General features: G+C 43.2%; 1 protein-coding gene across 1 annotated transcript in view; it reads left to right on the top strand.

Moving 5' to 3' along the window:
* Positions 1 to 16,070: 16,070 nt before the first annotated feature.
* The window catches only part of arap2 (ArfGAP with RhoGAP domain, ankyrin repeat and PH domain 2), a 195,775-nt gene continuing 193,563 nt past the window's right edge, over positions 16,071 to 18,282 (top strand). The window contains exons 1-2 of the mRNA XM_056300208.1: positions 16,071 to 16,888; positions 18,052 to 18,137. Of these exons, the coding sequence (XP_056156183.1) occupies positions 16,071 to 16,888; positions 18,052 to 18,137 (904 nt within the window). The remainder of the gene's footprint in view (positions 16,889 to 18,051; positions 18,138 to 18,282) is intronic.

Raw genomic sequence — 18,282 nt, forward strand, 5'->3', positions numbered from 1 at the left:
AACACATTACAACACACAATAATAAGACAGTACAACACAGTAACACAACTGCAACACATACCACACAATAACACTACGGCAAAATATCACACTACACCTCACAATAACTCACTAAAACACATTAAAACACAATGAGAAACTACAAAACACAATAAAACATTACACTTCACAACAGCACACTAAAACACAACACACTACACCACAGAGTAACACAGTAATGGTACAACACACAATAACACACTACAACACAATAAAACAGCATACTGCTATATACAATAAAACATAACGCACAATGACAATGCTAAACACAATAAAACAACACACTGCTATACACAATAACACATAACACACAATAACACACTGCTATACACAATAACACTATGCCTTACAATAACACACTACAACGCAACACATTATAACACTACAACACAGCACCACACAATAAAACGTAATGAACTACAACACATAAAACACACCACGCACAATAAAACATAACACGCTACAACACATAAAACAACACACCCATCCATCCATTATCCAAACCACTGATCCTTACTCGGGGTCGCGGGATGCTGGAGCCTATCCCAGCAGTCGTAGGGCAGCAGGTGGGGGGACACCCGGGATACACAATAAAACCTAACACTACAACACAATAAAACAACACAATAACACACTGCAACATATAAAACAACACAATAACACTGCGACACATAATAAAACAAAAACACACTACAACACATAAAACAACACACAACACATAAAACATAACACACTGCAACACAAAATAAAACATAACACAATAACACAGTGCAACACATAACAGCACACTACCGGAGGTGGGCAGTATGTCAATTAAATGTATTTAGAAGACGTATTTAATTACTTTTGAGTATTTTGTCATTTGTATTTTGCTGGACAGAACAAAATAAGATGTAATTTGTAACGAAATACTTGAAGAGCTTGTATTTGTGTGTGTGTGAGATGCCTACGATACCTCATTTAATATGTCATGTGGCCGTTCTTACTAGTTGTCAGGGAAGTAGCCTGCAGTCCTCTTGAGGATCAGGATAACATATACAGTGTTGGCTATGCCAGGGCATGGTCAGCTTAATATTCAGGTTAAAAAAAAAAAAAAAATACTCATCCTAGATTTTAAGAAAGCAAGTCATGTATCAATTAAAATGCTTTCATTCTGAGCTTTACTCTAAAGCTAAATGTTGTTTATCTTTTTGCACAAAACGTTTTACAATATGGATTATAGAGAGTTCATACAGTTCAAAGTGAATCACTCCATTCCTGGATAATGCTAAAGTAACACATAAATGATTGTTTTAGTGCCCATTATGTGAGTCGTTAGTTTTTTTTGAATGCTGTAAAGTAACACATACACGACTGTTTTAGTGTCTATTATTTTCATGTCTATTTAGTGTCGTTAGTGTTTTTTGAACGCTGTTGATTTTAAGTTGCAGCTGGTAGGCCAAATCAGTTTAATGGTGTCTGTATACATGTGTCTTTAGGTAGAAGTCGGTCATCTCGGGGGATGAGTGGCAATGAACCATCAGAGCCGGGCCAGGCTGGCCCATCATCTGCCACGTCTGCAGAAGAAGAAACTCAAATGTGCAATGCTGGATGTGAAATACTTCCAGATAGTGGAAGCAGATCCCAAATGGAAAGGAAGAGGCTGTGCACGAATAAAAAGGTCATAGTATGTGGCTCTCTTGCAGGGACATCAAATTTTAAAACCCACTTGAAACGAAGACGCCCTGACGAAATAAAGGAATTTGAAGACCACATAAAGGAATTTGCCAGTGGGAAAAGCAAAAAAAACAAAAACAAAACAGGACCTCATACAAACAAACTACTCTCTTAGAACATGGTCCAGTGAAACGTAATAAAATTGACTCTTTCATCACATCCTTTGTCACTACAGCCGTGTACCCGTTGGCCACTGTTGAGCATAAAGTATTTATAGACTTGGTACAGGGACTTTGCCAAGGTGCTAAAGTTATGTCCAGTAGGACACTTGAGAGAAGAATTGATGACTTCAATAATACAACAGCAAATTTGAAGGAGAGACTTAAGTGCATACAACATATTTGCACCATTACAGGTATCTGGTCAACTAAAAAAAACAAGTTTTAATGTGGGAGTCACTGTTCATTGAATACCAACATGCCAGAACATGAATCGACTGCTCTTGCTTGCAGATGTTTTCCCAGTCCACATCCCTGGAGTCACATTGCAGAACTACTGGAGGAAATCCAGTTTGATTTTTTTTTTTAACTTTGATTTTGAGATACTCTATTAATCTCCGTAGGGAAATTACGCTCTGCATTTAACCCAGCCTAGCTGTGTAGCTAGGTTGCAGTGGGCAGCCGCCGTGCAGCACCTGCAGACCACCTGCAGTTCGTCTTGCCATGCCTCGGTCCGGGGCACAGACAGGAGTATTAACCCAAACATGCATGTCTTTTTGATGGTTGGGGAAACCGGAGCACCTGGAGAAAACCCGCTGCAGACACGGGGAGAAAATGCAAGCTCCACACAGAGGATGACCCCCAAGGTTGGACTACCCCAGGGTTCGAACCCAAGACCTCCTTGCTGTGAGGCGACAGCGCTAACCACTGCGCCACCGTGCTGCCCAGTGGACTCACAACTGACACTATTGTGGCTACTGTAACTGACCATGCATCAAACTTCTCAAAAGCATTTCGAGAGTTCAATATCACAGTCGTTTCAGAGGAACAGAATGAGACAGATGAGCAGGAACAGTATCTTTCATTTGTAATAATAGATCCAGCGGGAGAAGAAAGTGTCAGAGTGTGCTATCATTCTACCACTTCATGTCAGGTGTTCCACTCACACACTGAGTTTGGTTTCAACCACTGATGCCAAAAAGGCAATTAAAGACAATTCGGCTCTCTCTCCAGGCTGAATCATTCATGGAAAAGTGTTCAACCCTATGGAATGCTTCTGGCAGACCAAAATATGCGGAAATACTCTTGACTTGACCAACCAGCAACTAAAGACACCAGTTCCTCCCACAGTCCATTATCCGAATAGCTTATCCTGCTCTCAGGGCCACGGGGATGCTGGAGTCTATCCCAGCAGTCATTGGGTGGCAGGCGGGGAGACAACCTGGACAGGCCGCCAGGCCATCACACCGGGCCGACACACACACATTCATACCTAGGGACAATTTAGTACAGCTGATTCACCTGAGCTACATGTCTTTGGACTGTGGGAGGAAACCGGCGCACCTGGAGGAAACCCACGCAGACACGGGGAGAACATGAAAACTCCACACAGAGGACAACCCGGGACGACCCACCAAGGTTGGACTACCCCGGGGCTCGAACCCAGGACCTTCTTGCTGTGAGGCGACCGCGCTAACCTCTGCACCTCCGTGCCACCGGCTGAAGAGTTGTGCTAATTAAATTGGTGTAGTGCATGGGTGGAACAAAAACGTGGCAGGACTTTTACTTTCTGAAGCCGGGTTGTCCACCTCTGGATACATCACCTGTTTCTGCACTCAGCTGAAGAGCTTGGCCTTGGGTCAGAAAGTGAGACTGCCTCATCAAACACCACTGAAGAGAATGAGGACAATTTCTTCATGTTCTCTGGCCAGGGTATGGGTAAACTACTCTCACTTCAGTGGCTTAAGGTTAAACTGCAATTTCATGAATTAATCATCAAAAATGAATATTAATCAATTAAAAAATAAATGAGTGGCTAGTTTCATGTCACATTTTTAAATATTTTTATGATATTAAAAATCCTTGAATTTAATGTAAATTCATAACAACGTTGTTTCCCTGTTTGCATCTACTGTTTCCAATCCCAACAACAGGAACTGAAAGCCAGTTGGGCAGAGAGATGTTGCCCAGCCACAGCGAAGCAGAGTTGGAGACCCTTCACTTTCTGGAGGACCCCAGAAAAAGACTACAGATAGATTTTCTGGAGGAGCTTTCCTCGCTGGACTCATAGCCCCTGATCAAGCTGCTCTTTGTGAGATTCAACACCACTTTGCCATCATCGGCACCAGTTGAACGTTTCTTCTCCTTTGCAGCCATGGTTTACCACCATCACAGAAGGCAATTAACAACTGAACTAATGGAGAAATTAATATAATATCGGCTGGGTTGTGCGGACAGCCCAGGACATCAGTGGATGCGAGCTTCCCTCCATCCAGGACATATACAATGGACGTTGTGTCAGCAAAGCCCGCAGGATTATCAAAGACCCCAGCCCCCCCAACTATGGACTGTTCCAGCTGCTACCATCAGGCAAGTGGTACCGCAGCCTCAAAGCCCAGACCAGTGGGCTCCAGAACAGCTTCTTCCACCAAGCAACCAGGCCTTTGAACAACGAACATTAAAGACACTAAACCTGGTGCCGGACTGACGGGTACTGACCTATGGTCTTCAGCAGGTCATCAGTTTACACACACACACACACACACACAAACATCGCTTGGCATACACAAGCACACAAATATGCAAACAACTACATACATTCATATATGCTGCATATTTATTAAGGCTGGGCCTATACACACACAGTTTATTATCATTACTGCTTTTTTGTTCTATTTTGTTGTTATTTTATTACTATTGTTGCTGCAGTGTTGAGGATCAGAAACACAAGACTTTTACTCTCTTGTACTTGTATATTGAGACGTAGCAATAAATGATCTTGAATCTTGATCTTGAATCTTGGGGGAGCCTGGTCTGCCACGTCTGGTGGACCCAAGGACCACTGTCCCTGCCTGGAGCTGCGCCTGAGGAGGAAACACCGAGGACGGTCTGACAGGACGCGGAAGCGGGGCAGGCTAAGCTAACTGCTAGCCCATGCAGACCGGCAGTTCCGACAGTCATCCTGGCTGGCGTTCGTTCTCCTGGACTGTGATTTTTTTTAGTTTGGATACTTGTGTTAGTGTAGATATACCATGTGTTAGTTAGTATGTGTGTTCTTGAAGTTCTTGTAGTTTTTGGATATGTGTTTTTGTCTTTGAGTTGCACTGCTGTGGGCTGGGAGACATATTTCATTTCATTTCATATAAGGAAGTACATGAAATAAAATGATAAATAAAATGTTCCTGATTCCTGATTTTTAGGTTGTTGTTGGCATTGGGGGGAAGGGGGGGGTGCTTCTCTTTCTCCTCTACTATTTTGTGCTGTAACATAGTCCGCTGTAATGGTACTGTTATGTGTGTTTTGCACTCGTTCAGTTGGTTGCTTGTAAAGGTGGAGGTCTCAGATATGAATTTATGCCACTGCACTTGTATTTATGGCTTTTGGAAAAGGCTTCTGCTAAATGCCCCGTCTTATTGTCTTCTGAAAGAACTGGTGCATCGCTGTGGCCCAACTGTTCAGTTCCCCCAGCTGCATTTCAATTGGCTGTTCACTCAGTCAGTCAGTGGTCACTCTGACTGACAGAAACCACCCAGCATGCACCCCTGAATCCACAGCCTCCCACCGCCAAGAGATCCTGATTGGCCACTTCAGATCTGCGACGTGGGGAAATTAGCAGAGCTCATCTTTTCGGTGTAGGGGGGTGAAGGTCAGACTCACAGTGAGGCTACTGAATGCCTAACGTGTGATATCAGTTTGTATAGAATGTACTTTTGTATTTTCAAATGACAAATTACTTGTATTTTCATTATACATTTTCTCATACCAGTATGCCCAATACCAATAACACACTACAACACATAACACACTACACATTACACAATAACGCACTACAACACACATTAACACACAATAACACACTACACATTACACTACACAATAACGCCCTACAACACACCGTAACACACAAAACACAATAATACACCTCACAATAACACACTACAACACACTACACCACACAATAACACACTACAACGCTACATTACAAAATAACACACTGCAACACACAATAACACACCTCACAGTAACGCACTACACAACACAATAACACACTACAACACACTTCACTACACAATAACACTCAAAAACGTCGCGGCTGGAAATGGGCGTGGAGTTGCGTGTCAGTCCAGTGTGTGTGTGTGTGTGTGTGTGTGAACAGACCGGGAGAGCAAACAGCGCAGCGGAGAGTCCAACAACACCGTGGCACTGTGTGTTTGTGCGCTAGTTCGCACGGACAGAACACAACTTTGAACAGGATGAAGTTGAACGAACCGGAAGCCACGTTGATTCCCAGCTCCTGGTTCTCCTGACGAGTGAGTTTGCAATTCGGTTCGTCTCCTCCGGCGCACACGCGTGCTCGGGTGGACGGCCTGTAGGTGCGCGCCGCGCCGCCGCCGCGCCGCCGCCGCGTCGCGTCAGCAGGGTTTTCCTCTATGAGACTCCGGGCGGCTCCGCGTCTTGCGTTTGAACGCGTCCGAGGGAGCCGGGCTCGCAGGTGGTCTAGGGACGACACGTTTGAAGCCGCTCACAGGGCAGAAACGGCTTCAGGTACACCCAAAAATGAACGGATTTCAACCTAAAGACACTGTTCACAACAGGTACGCGTGTTTCTACTTGTGTCTGGTTGTGTGCGTGGAGTTGTCAGCCCTTCCATTGTGGTGCGAAAGGAAGGAAGGTGTGTTACTCTGGCTGTCACACCGTCAGCGTCTTCACAGGGCGCCGGTTGTTCACCTGAGGTTTGCTCGTCCAGGTTTATTAGCATAGCCCTCGGCACAGTCCCCGAGGGACCTGCGGTGCGCCACTAAGAAACGGGCACGCACAAGCGAATGACAACGGACACCCAGCACGTGCAAGGGTTACTTAAGTGACCCGTCCCCCTTTAGTCACTGGTTAGAAAAGACAAGGGTCTAGTATTCAGTCTGTCACTGCTACTGCAGAAACGTCAACTTGTGTGAACTACACAAGTGATCATGGATTCTGCTCCTGGTGACACAGCAAACCTTATGGTGTTCACCCAAAAGCCTGTTCAGGATAGGCTTACAGCGCTCAGGTAGCATGTACACATATCTCCCTAAGCCAGGGAGGGGTTTGATACGGGAAGCATGCTGGACTTTGACCTGAGTTGACCGCCCGAGGGATGTCTCGGAATTTGAGGTGTGTGTGTGTGTGTGTGTGTGTGTGTGTGTGTGTGTGTGTGTGTGTGTGTGTGTGTGCAAGCCTGCAGCGGAGTGAATCATTCATTGCTTGGCTGTGGCCAGTGTGGTATTGTAGAAGAAGGCAAAGCCCAGTGGGTGTGACCCAGACAGCACCTCTGTAGTGGCAGTCTTTCGTTTCCAACACACCCGTGGGTGGTGTGCAGCTGACGCAGGCTTCACAGGCTTCATGAGCACACGGTCTGTGTATTTCCCACGTCAACACTTGATACTGGAGGGAGCATATGTGTGCATAGTACAGTACAGTATGTGTGCTTGCCTGTGTGAGCGTATATGTGACATATTGCGTATCTTTCATGCCCCTGAAGTCGGTGTCTCATACGATGTCTGTGGCCTTTGAAAACACGTGTTTATCTCATCAAGTCTCGGCTTTAGCTCCGTTATCGATGGTGTAAAATCTGTGAGGGCCGGTGGCTGTGTGATGTCTGTGAGCAGGCAGGCTTTTTTTGTGTGAATGTCAGCATGCGTTAGTTCAAATATGTACTGTTGTGTGTGTATATATATATATATATAGTGCCTGTGTGGTTGTGTGTGTCTATGTGTGTGTATATATGTGTGTGACCGTGTGACCATGTGTGTGGGCATATAAAAGCTAAAAGGCTGAAAAGTGGAGCAGGCCTGGTCAGATGTACTAGCGAGCATTGGCATGTGTCTATTTCATTTAGGCCTGGCTATGAGCCAGTGCAGGTCCCTGCATGTTAACACTGCGGTGGAAAGCTGCAGGCCGGACTGATAACCACACACACACACACACACACACACACACACACACACACACACACACACACACACACACACACACACACACATACACGACAGTTGTGATCTTGTACAGTAAAGAGCAGAAGACTTTCTGATGCGGGGTACTTGAAATGGGGCTCTGGGGGATTTTGAGCTAAAAATGAGGAGCAGTTAAATTTCATCACTGTTATTTTGCCTGAAACTGTCTCGACTACAGAGCAGATTAAGACTGACTGTTGTTGACCACAGATGATGATGATGGCTCTCCCCTCCGTCCCCTCCAACTCCTCCCCATGTGCAGCAGAGACAGCTATAAATACCTCAGGAGTGGACCAGCAGTATAAAACTCGCACCACCGAGGATCCCGGGTCAGATTCTTATCATATAAGCGTCTTTGTTTAGAAACAAAACGAGCTCGTCTCGGTATGGAGCCTATACATCAGCTATACAGCAGCTGTACAGCAGGGTAAAACAGGAAGCAAGGGGTTAAATTGTTCAATACCTAATCAATACTTACTCACAGCATAGTGGTGTAATGTGTTTTGACCCAGCTGCTCAGCTATGGTGTGTGTGTGTGTGTGTGTGTGGTGTTTTTAGATTGTATTATTTTGTATTTAGTCTCCATGTCCAGGGAGCAGAGACAAACACGGGTGGGTGGAGAAAACATTCTGACCACATCCAAACTGCAGGGTAGCTAAACGTTAGCTTCCCTCTACCTTTGAACATCTTGTGAAGTGAGACACTCGGGTGCACTACCACACACACACACACACACACAAACACACACACACACACACACACACACACACACAGAAATATACATATGGAACCTTAAAGCAAAAAATGTGGTTTTCTTAAAAGCAGAAGTGAAAAAATGTTGTTTCAATTTTTTTTCAGATCTTGTCTAGGTTTTGTGAGTGTGTGTGTATATGAGAGAGAGAGAGAGAGAGAGAGAGAGAGAGAGAGAGAGAGAGAGAGAGAGAGAGAGAGAGAGAGAGAGAGAGAGAGAGAGAGTGACAAAGAACAAGAGAGCGTGTGAGCGAGAGAGAGGAGGTGAACAGGGAGAGAGGGGGATATATATATATAGAGAGAGAGAGAGAGAGAGAAAGAGAGGGAGAGTGAGAGAGAGAGAGAGAGAGAGGGGGGGGGAGAGGGAGAGTGAGAGAGAGGGGGAGAATGATAGAGAGAGAGGGTGAGAAAGAGAGATTGGGTGAGAGAGAGTGAAAGAGAGAGAGAGAGAGAGAGAGAGAGAGAGAGAGAGAGAGAGAGAGAGAGAGAGAGAGAGAGAGCTAGCTGGGTATAGGAAGTCATGGCTCTACATATTTTCAAATGCAGTTTGTGGCTTTTGGAGATGCCAGGGTTAGATATGGCGTGGAGGGGAAGATCTTAGTATCTGCTCTCTTTGAAAATAGCTGCAGCTCACACACAAAACCAATCTCGCAGACTTGTGCCACTTCCTGAGATGAGGTGGCTGTAAATGTATGGCGGTTGTGGCTTCTGAGTCAATGTGCTAAACATGCTTCCCTGGACAGACTTTCATCCGTACAAGGTTGGAGCAAGGTTAATGAGAACACGGGTAACGATTTGGTGAAGGTGGTAAAAGTAGACTAACGTCAGCCAACGTTTTCATATTGATTATGAGCCGGGGATGAAACATATCGGCATTCTGCACAAACACAACACATTTATTTTGCTGTTGGGGATCATCTGGATCAGCTCCTGGACAGAGTGGAAAAAGAACTGATGAGGTTAAAGACGTGGTTTGATGCTAACAAACTAACATTGAATTTAAGTAAAACAAAATTTATAATCTATGGTAACCGTAAAATTAACTCAATCAAGAAACTCATGATTAACCATGTAGAACTAGAAAGAGTGACAGAAATTGTATTTCTTGGGGTAATAGTGGACATTAAATTATGTTGGAAACCACATATAAATTATACCAAGGCCAAAGTATCCAAATCAATTGCAATACCATTCAAAGTCAAAGATCTTCTAAATCAAGCTTCACTTCACACCTTGTACTGCTCCCTCATACTTCCATACATCACCCACTGTGTGGACGTGTGGGGGAACACATATAAAACCAACACCGATGCAGTCTTCATTATTCAAAAAAGAGCCATAAGGATAGTAAACAAAGCCAACTGCAGAGAACCAACAAACCAACTCTTTATCAAACTAAAAACACAAAAATTCAAAGATCTGGTGGACTTTAAAACTGCTCAAATCATGTACAAAGTGTTAAATCATAAAGTACCCGACAGTATCCAGGGGTTGTTCCAGCTGAGGGAAAGTAATTGTGACCTGAGAGGAACATGTACGTTTAAACAAAACCCAGTAAGGACAAATGCAAAATATCATTGTGTCACAACCAAAGGAGTCAAGATATGGAATAATTGCAGTGATGAAATGAAAACATGTGACTCAATAACCAATTTAAAAGACTCTTCAGAAATAATATGTTGAACAGATATGGGATGGAGCTGTGACATCTTGTGTGAGTTGTTCTTGAGTTGTTTTGGTGTTGTTCTGTACTTTGTTCTTGTTGTGTTGAATGAATGATCTTTGTATGGTTTACTAGGTAGACGTCATGGTCACTGGTGGTAGATGATTGAGTTTTCATTTATAAATCACACAGTTCACTGTTGAAATACTAAAATAGAAAAAGGGGGTAGGGCTAGAATTTTTTTCTGCCTACTCCTTTTCTAACTGCTGAGATTTGAAACAAATGTTTGATGATGATATCGCTTGCCTGTTTTGATTTTTTTTCTCTTTTGTTTTCTTTTATTATACATTTTAATTTTTTTAACTTTCGAAATAAGCAAATATACCACTACTACTAAAACATATATATACTTCTCTCACTGTAATATATGACCAACATAATCAAATGAGACCATCAGCGAGAAGATGAGATATTGCCGTATCATATTCTGGATGTTATATTCTTGGACCTACAATGCTAGACATCGTTAATTTATCTCTTACTACTGGCATTGTTCCCAGCAGTTTTAAGACAGCTGTGGTTAAACCTCTACTTAAAAAACCGCACCTTGATCCAGGGTCTCTTAATAACTATCAGCCAGTCTCTAATCTTCCATTCTTCTCTAAAGTGCTAGAGAGAGTTGTGTATCAACGACTTGTGACCCATATAAAAGAAAACGATCTATATGAACCTTTTCAGTCAGCTTTCAGGCCCTGTCACTCCACTGAGACTGCTCTGACCAGAGTGGTAAATGATCTTCTATTGGCGATCGACTCTGATTCCACGTCTGTGCTTCTACTACTGGACCTCAGTGCAGCCTTTGACACCATTGATCACTGTATACTTTTGGATAGATTAAATTGTAATTTTGGTGTCTCTGGCTTAGCTCTCTCTTGGCTTAAGTCCTACTTATCTGGAAGAACACATTGTGTCTGCTATAACAATATTATATCAAAATTTTCTGACATTAAACATGGTTTGCCACAGGGCTCAGTACTTGGCCCTCTACTTTTCTCTCTTTACATTACACCTCTTGGCCAAATTATACGCAGTTACGGAATAAATTTCCATTGCTATGCTGATAATACTCAGCTGTATGTGCCTATAAGGGCTGATGATCATACTCAAATCACTAACTTAGAGGCCTGCTTGGCTACTGTGAAAAACTGGATGTCACTTAACTTTCTGCTTTTAAATCCAGATAAAACCGAGATGCTAGTCATTGGCCCTGCTAGACACAGACACCAATTTGATCAAGTAACGATAACAATCGACAACTCTGGTTTCACAAAATGTGGCAGCCAAAAATCTTGGTGTTACGCTTCATCCCAGCCTTTCCTTTGATAAGCACATTAAAGAAATCACCAAGACTGCCTTTTTTCATTTACGTAACATATCTAAAATTTGGTATTTTCTCTCCATGGCTGATGCAGAGATTCTAATACATGCATTTGTTTCATCCAGACTTGATTACTGTAATGTTCTGTTGTCAGGTCTGCCACATTCTAGTACTAAAAGTCTTCAGATGGTTCAGACTGCTGCAGCTAGAATCCTAACTAAAACTAAGAAATTTGACCATATTACACCAATTCTTGCCTCCCTTCATTGGCTTCCTATCCATGTTAGATCAGAATACAAGGTGCTTCTGCTGACTTATAAAATCCTAAATGGGCTTGCTCCATCCTACCTGTCTGATCTCCTTAAACCTTACATGCCATCTCGAGCACTTCGTTCTCAAAATACAGGGCTCCTGTGTGTACCCAAAGTTAAAAAGAAGTCAGCTGGTGGCAGCAGGGCCTTTTCCTATCGGGCTCCATTGTTGTGGAATAAACTGCCTGCTGCCATCAGACAATCGGAGTCTGTTGAGTCCTTTAAATCCAAACTTAAAACGCATCTTTTTGCCTTAGTTTACAATTAGTTGCCTTTAAGTTGAGTGCTTCACAACCTGTACTGGATGGCGGGTTAGTTTTCTGTCTCAATGAATTTACCAACCACTCTTCTGCCGACGAGATTATCGAGTTTAGATTAGGACGAATTGATGACTTAATGATTATGGCTAATGACTATTGCAAACTGTTCTCTTCTCTAACATGTCTTTTCTCTCTCTGAATGATGTCTTCTCCTTTCTCTTTTTCTGTGTTTGAATGGTGTCGTGAGTCTCTCTTGCATGCATGTGCAGTCGGTTCTCCTCCCAGGTCTCCGTGGCGATGGTGGCCGCCATTTGGATGCTGCCTGCCCTTCCACTCCTCACATAAGTTTTTCTTATTACATGATGATGCTGGTCGCGTGGCTTGGGTCCTGGACTGCTCTGTTGGCACGTGGACACTGCTTGGAATCCTGTGCATCATGTTCTTCATAAATTTTATGTCCATTGTAATTCTGTTATCCTCTTTCGATGTTGTATTATGTAAATTGCGTGAACACAACATCCATTGCACGCTGTCCGTCTTGGGATAGAGATCCCTCCTCTGTTGCTTTCCCTGAGGTTTCTTCCTATTTTTTCTCCCTGTTAAAGGGGTTTTTAGGGAGTTGTTCCTTATCCGATGAGAGGGTCTAAGGACAGGATGTTGTGTTGCTGTTAAGCCCACTGAGGCAAATTTGTAATTTGTGATATTGGGCTATACAAATAAAATTGATTTGATTTGATTTGATGTTTTTCTCCGGGTCAGATTGCCTGCGAGATCTGAGAAAATGATTTACGGCACACAGACAGGATGTGTAGCCATAATTAGAGCTATATTACATCATAGCTGCATATCTTACAAACAGCTGTTTAAAAATTGTTTTATGTATATATATATATATATACATAGACATATATGAAATCCAGTGAGTCAAGTAAATGTTTTATGAGACAGTACAAGCCTGTTTCATGCCATAAGCAACCATCAGCTGTCAGTAAAGCTACTTGAGGAATATACACTCACCGGCCACTTTATTAGGCACACCTGTCCAACTGCTCGTTAACGCAAATTTCTAATCAGCCAATCACATGGCAGCAACTCAATGCATTTAGGCATGTAGACATGGTCAAGACGATCTGCTGCAGTTCAAACCGAGCATCAGAATGGGGAAGAAAGGTGATTTAAGTGACTTTGAACGTGGCATGGTTGTTGGTGCCAGACGGGCTGGTCTGAGTATTTCAGAAACTGCTGATCTACTGGGATTTTAACGCACAACCATCTCTAGGGTTTACAGGGAATGGTCCGAAAAAGAGAAAATATCCAGTGAGCGGCAGTTCTGTGGGCGAAAATGCCTTGTTGATGCCAGAGGTCAGAGGAGAATGGCCAGACTGGTTCGAGCTGACAGAAAGGCAACAGTAACTCAAATAACCACTCATTACAACCGAGGTATGCAGAAGAGCATCTCTGAACACACAACACGTCGAACCTTGAGGCAGATGGGCTACAGCAGCAGAAGACCACACCGGGTGCCACTCCTGTCAGCTAAGAACAGGAAACTGAGGCTACAATTCGCACAGGCTCACCAAAATTGGACAATAGAAGATTGGAAAAACGTTGCCTGGTCTGATGAGTCTCCATTTCTGCTGCGACATTCGGATGGTAGGGTCAGAATTTGGCGTCAACAACATGAAAGCATGGATCCATCCTGCCTTGTATCAACGGTTCAGGCTGGTGGTGGTGGTGTAATGGTGTGGGGGATATTTTCTTGGCACACTTTGGGCCCCTTAGTACCAATTGAGCATCGTGTCAACGCCACAGCCTACCTGAGTATTGTTGCTGACCATGTCCATCCCTTTATGACCACAGTGTTCCCATCTTCTGATGGCTACTTCCAGCAGGATAACGCGCCATGTCATAAAGCTCGAATCATCTCAGACTGGTTTCTTGAACATGACAATGAGTTCACTGTACTCACATGGCCTCCACAGTCACCAGATCTCAATCCAATAGAGCACCTTTGGGATGTGGTGGACCGGGAGATTCGCATCATGGACGTGCAGCCGACAAATCTGCAGCAACTGCGTGATGCTATCATGTCAATATGGACCAAACTCTCTGAGGAATGTTTCCAGTACCTTGTTGAATCTATGCCACGAAGGATTAAGGCAGTTCTGAAGGCAAAAGGGGGTCCAACCCGGTACTAGCAAGGTGTACCTAATAAAGTGGCCAGTGAGTATGTATATATATATATATATATATATATATATATATATATATAGATGTATGAAAAAAAACTTTTAATACATAGCAGTACAAGCGTGTATTAAAAGTTTTTTTCGCTACATCTGTATTGATATTCCGCTCCTCATTAGTTGAACACTTTTTTTAACACCATTGACAGTTTCTGGAAAAGAAAAGAAAAAAATATATAGATGGAGGAAAAATAGGAAAAAAAATATTACAGAGCAGTACAAGCTTGTTTCGTGCGTCGCGCACTCATCAGCTGCTAATGGGCGAATGGCATACACATAACACAATATGTTGTACTGTGTTATGTGTATGCCATATATATATATATATATATATTATATATATATATCTCAACACAGATACAGGAAAAAAGTTTTAATGCATTGCAGATACTCCGCTCCTCATTAGTTGAGCACTTACAACACCATTGACGGTTTCGGAAAAAAATGCTATATATATATATATATATATATATATATATATATATATGTATGTATGTGTGTATATATAAAAATTTTGTTAAAAGAAACACTCAACGGTAAAGAAAGTGCTCAACAAATAAGGAGCAAAATAATCACTTTTACAAAATCACTGGATTTTATATATATATACATGTATATATCAATACAGATGCAGGAAAAACGTTTTAATACACAGCAGTACAGGCCTGTTTCGTGGCGCGATGCACGAAACAGGCCTGTATATATATGTGTGTGTGTGTGTGTGTGTGTGTGTGTGTGTGTGTGTGTGTGTGTGTGTGTATATCCATTATCCAAACTGCTTATCCTGCTCTCAGGGTCGCAGAATGCTGGAGCCTATCCCAGCAGTCATATAAAATGAAGCTGATGAGTGCGGCGTGACACACGAAACAGGCCTGTACTGCAATGTATTAAAACTTTTTTTCCTGTATCTGTGTTGAGATATATATATATATATATATATATATATATATATATATATATATATATATATACTCGAGGAAGGTATGTCCTACCTGAAATAGATTCACTGACAGCTGGTGATTGCTTATAGCATGAAACAGGCTTGTACTGTCTCATAGAGAATTTACTTGACTAACTGGATTATATATATATGTATATATATATATATATATATATATATATATATATATATATAGTATATATATATATAGTATATATATATATATACACACACACACACACATATATATATTACATCTCTCACTCGTCTCTTCAAAAAAAATACGCTACCAGAGGGTGAATGATCATTGGCAAAATTTAGTCGTTCCTCTGTGAAACACTACCACTTCTGTCCACAGGGGGCGCACAAAGGTTAACACAATCAATTCTTTATAAAGTTTTCTACCTGAAATCAAACACAGTTGAGACTTGACAGGCAATCAGAAAAGCAAATGTTTGGTTTCCTTTACATTCCTTCAGCTACTATGTTTGACTCTCACACTTGGGTTTGTTTTTTTTGTACCAGCAGGATAAAAAGCCCAGACCTGATGTTTCCACTGATGTCCTCCATTTTCAGCAATGTCTGCCTAATGCATCATCCTTGGATCTAAAGGACCAGGATGGAGCCCCCGGAACCCAGCCAAGAGATTTTAGACTGGCTTACTACCCTGCATCTGCCTCAGTATGCCCTGTGCTTCCAGTCAGCAGGGTACAAGACTCTGGAAGAGTGTAAGGACCTTACAGATGAGTGCCTCCTAGCACTCACAGTGTACCCTACAGGCCACCGTAGACGAATCCTACGCAGTCTTGAGGCACTCGGGGTAGGGCAAGAGTGTGTGGAAGAAGAAGAAGAGGAAGAAGAGGAAGGGGTGGGGAGAGAGAAAGGGAGGGGCCAGAGGAAGCCGATGCCATACCCCAGACACATTTTCCTGAAGGATAAAAAGAGAGCGACTTCGTGCCAGAACCATGAGCCGAAGGAGAGGAGGTACTATGATACAGATGCAAGTCAGAGTTTACCTCCAGGAGCAGGGTTGGGAGCCGAAATCGAGGTTGTCGCAGAAAGCGGGACCACCGACCCTCCTCGGCCGGCTCTGCGAGACCCCCGAAACATTCACAATCGCTCCTTTGCATCTACGTCCATGACCAACAGTAGAAGCAGCAGCAGCAGCGACTCTCTCTCCTCCCATTCTGAAGTGCCATCTGACTGGGAGATTTCCTCTGAGGAGCCACCCCTCTCTGGCATGGACTCCATCCCTCCTCCAGCAGAGGTTTCTTCCCCAGTGCTGACAGGGGATCAAGGGGGCTTCCTGGGCGAGATGGTGGAGAACACTATCTATGAGAGAGGTCCGAGTTTTAAGGCTCGCAAGGGTCCTCGCCCAACCCGCTCGTATCGGCTGAGACACCGTCCTGTCCCCGAGATCCCAAACCAGACCATCCTGCCACCTCATAACTGGTACAGCCATTCGTTTTTCACTTCATATGATAGTTATTCACCATAAGTCTGGTTTTATGAGCAAAGGCAAAGAGCTTTAGCTTTTCTAAAAGTAAAATATGTCATTTTTGATTTTTTTAAATTTTGTAGCTGTGAAGCACCACATGAACCTGGCTTCTAAGTCACTCACTCACTCACTCACTCACTCACTCACTCACTCACTCACTCACTCACAAACTGACATTTAGTCTCATGTTAATTTGTAACATCTGTTTCCATTTGGGTGGGGGGCTGCGACCCTTCCAAAAATGTTTGTAAGTGCACCTAATAATATATGCTTTTGGAAGATGTTAAAGATTTTGCATTTTTTAAATCAACATTATAATCCTCATTGGCAAGAAAATTGGTGAAATATATTTTTTCTGCACCCCCACCACTTTTCGCCTCTCCCTTGTACTCTGTCACTTGGTATCGCCCATTTGTTTTTATTTGAGATTTCACAGAAACGCCACCGACAGAGATACAAGTAAGATGTTCTCCATCACCTTTAACGTCCTCAAACAAATCAGTCTTTTGATACGTTTCTGATGTGTCAGCTAGCTTTTTTTGGTTGGCGGCTAGCTAAAACATGCTTCAGACAAGCTAACGCTAGCTCTGTTGAAGCGGTGCAAAAGCATCTATTTTATAATGCTAATGTGAAGCGTCCAGTCTGGATATGACGTAAATAACGTGTAACGTTAGCTACTCAACTGAAAATATGTAAGGAATACTAGATCCACTTCCAGTTACAAACTCAAGACAATTACCCTGCATTGTTCTTGTGTGATTATATAAGATTTTTTATCGCCAAGTATTCAAAAAACAGAAGTGGAATGAATTGAAATATTCCTGAAATATTGATGAGCACATAGCCAAAGTGTAAAGGAAAGTCAAACACTAACACGTCATGTCCTAGCATCCGCAGTCTCGCTGGTCAAGGGCAAGAGGCCTCTAACTTGCCTCAGTATCCGAGATAATGCTCCACCCCTCACCCCCACCCCCCTAACTTCCCCGAGTTCCACATCCCAATTCTGAAGAGCTCTCTGCGTAAACACGCCGTTACCTGCATCCCTCCTCCACGTGCCGACCGTCGGAGGCTCTAAACCGCCGATCTCCCTCTTCCTCCTCAGGAGCCCGGAGGCGCCTGCGCAAACAGCCAGCCCTCAACACCTACCTGGCTCCGAGGGTCCCAGCGGTGCAAACAGCATACAGAAAGGTACACACACACACACACACACACACACACACACACACACACACTTTCAGCCGCATCTGCTTCATCTCTTGCCATGAATATTTCATTCAGCAGCGGAGTCAGCAGCGCTGTTGTTTGCCTGGATGAAAGAGAGAAGGAAAGAGAG

This window comes from Lampris incognitus, chromosome 20 (genome assembly GCF_029633865.1).
Source record: "Lampris incognitus isolate fLamInc1 chromosome 20, fLamInc1.hap2, whole genome shotgun sequence".
In the NCBI taxonomy this organism is placed as follows: domain Eukaryota; kingdom Metazoa; phylum Chordata; class Actinopteri; order Lampriformes; family Lampridae; genus Lampris; species Lampris incognitus.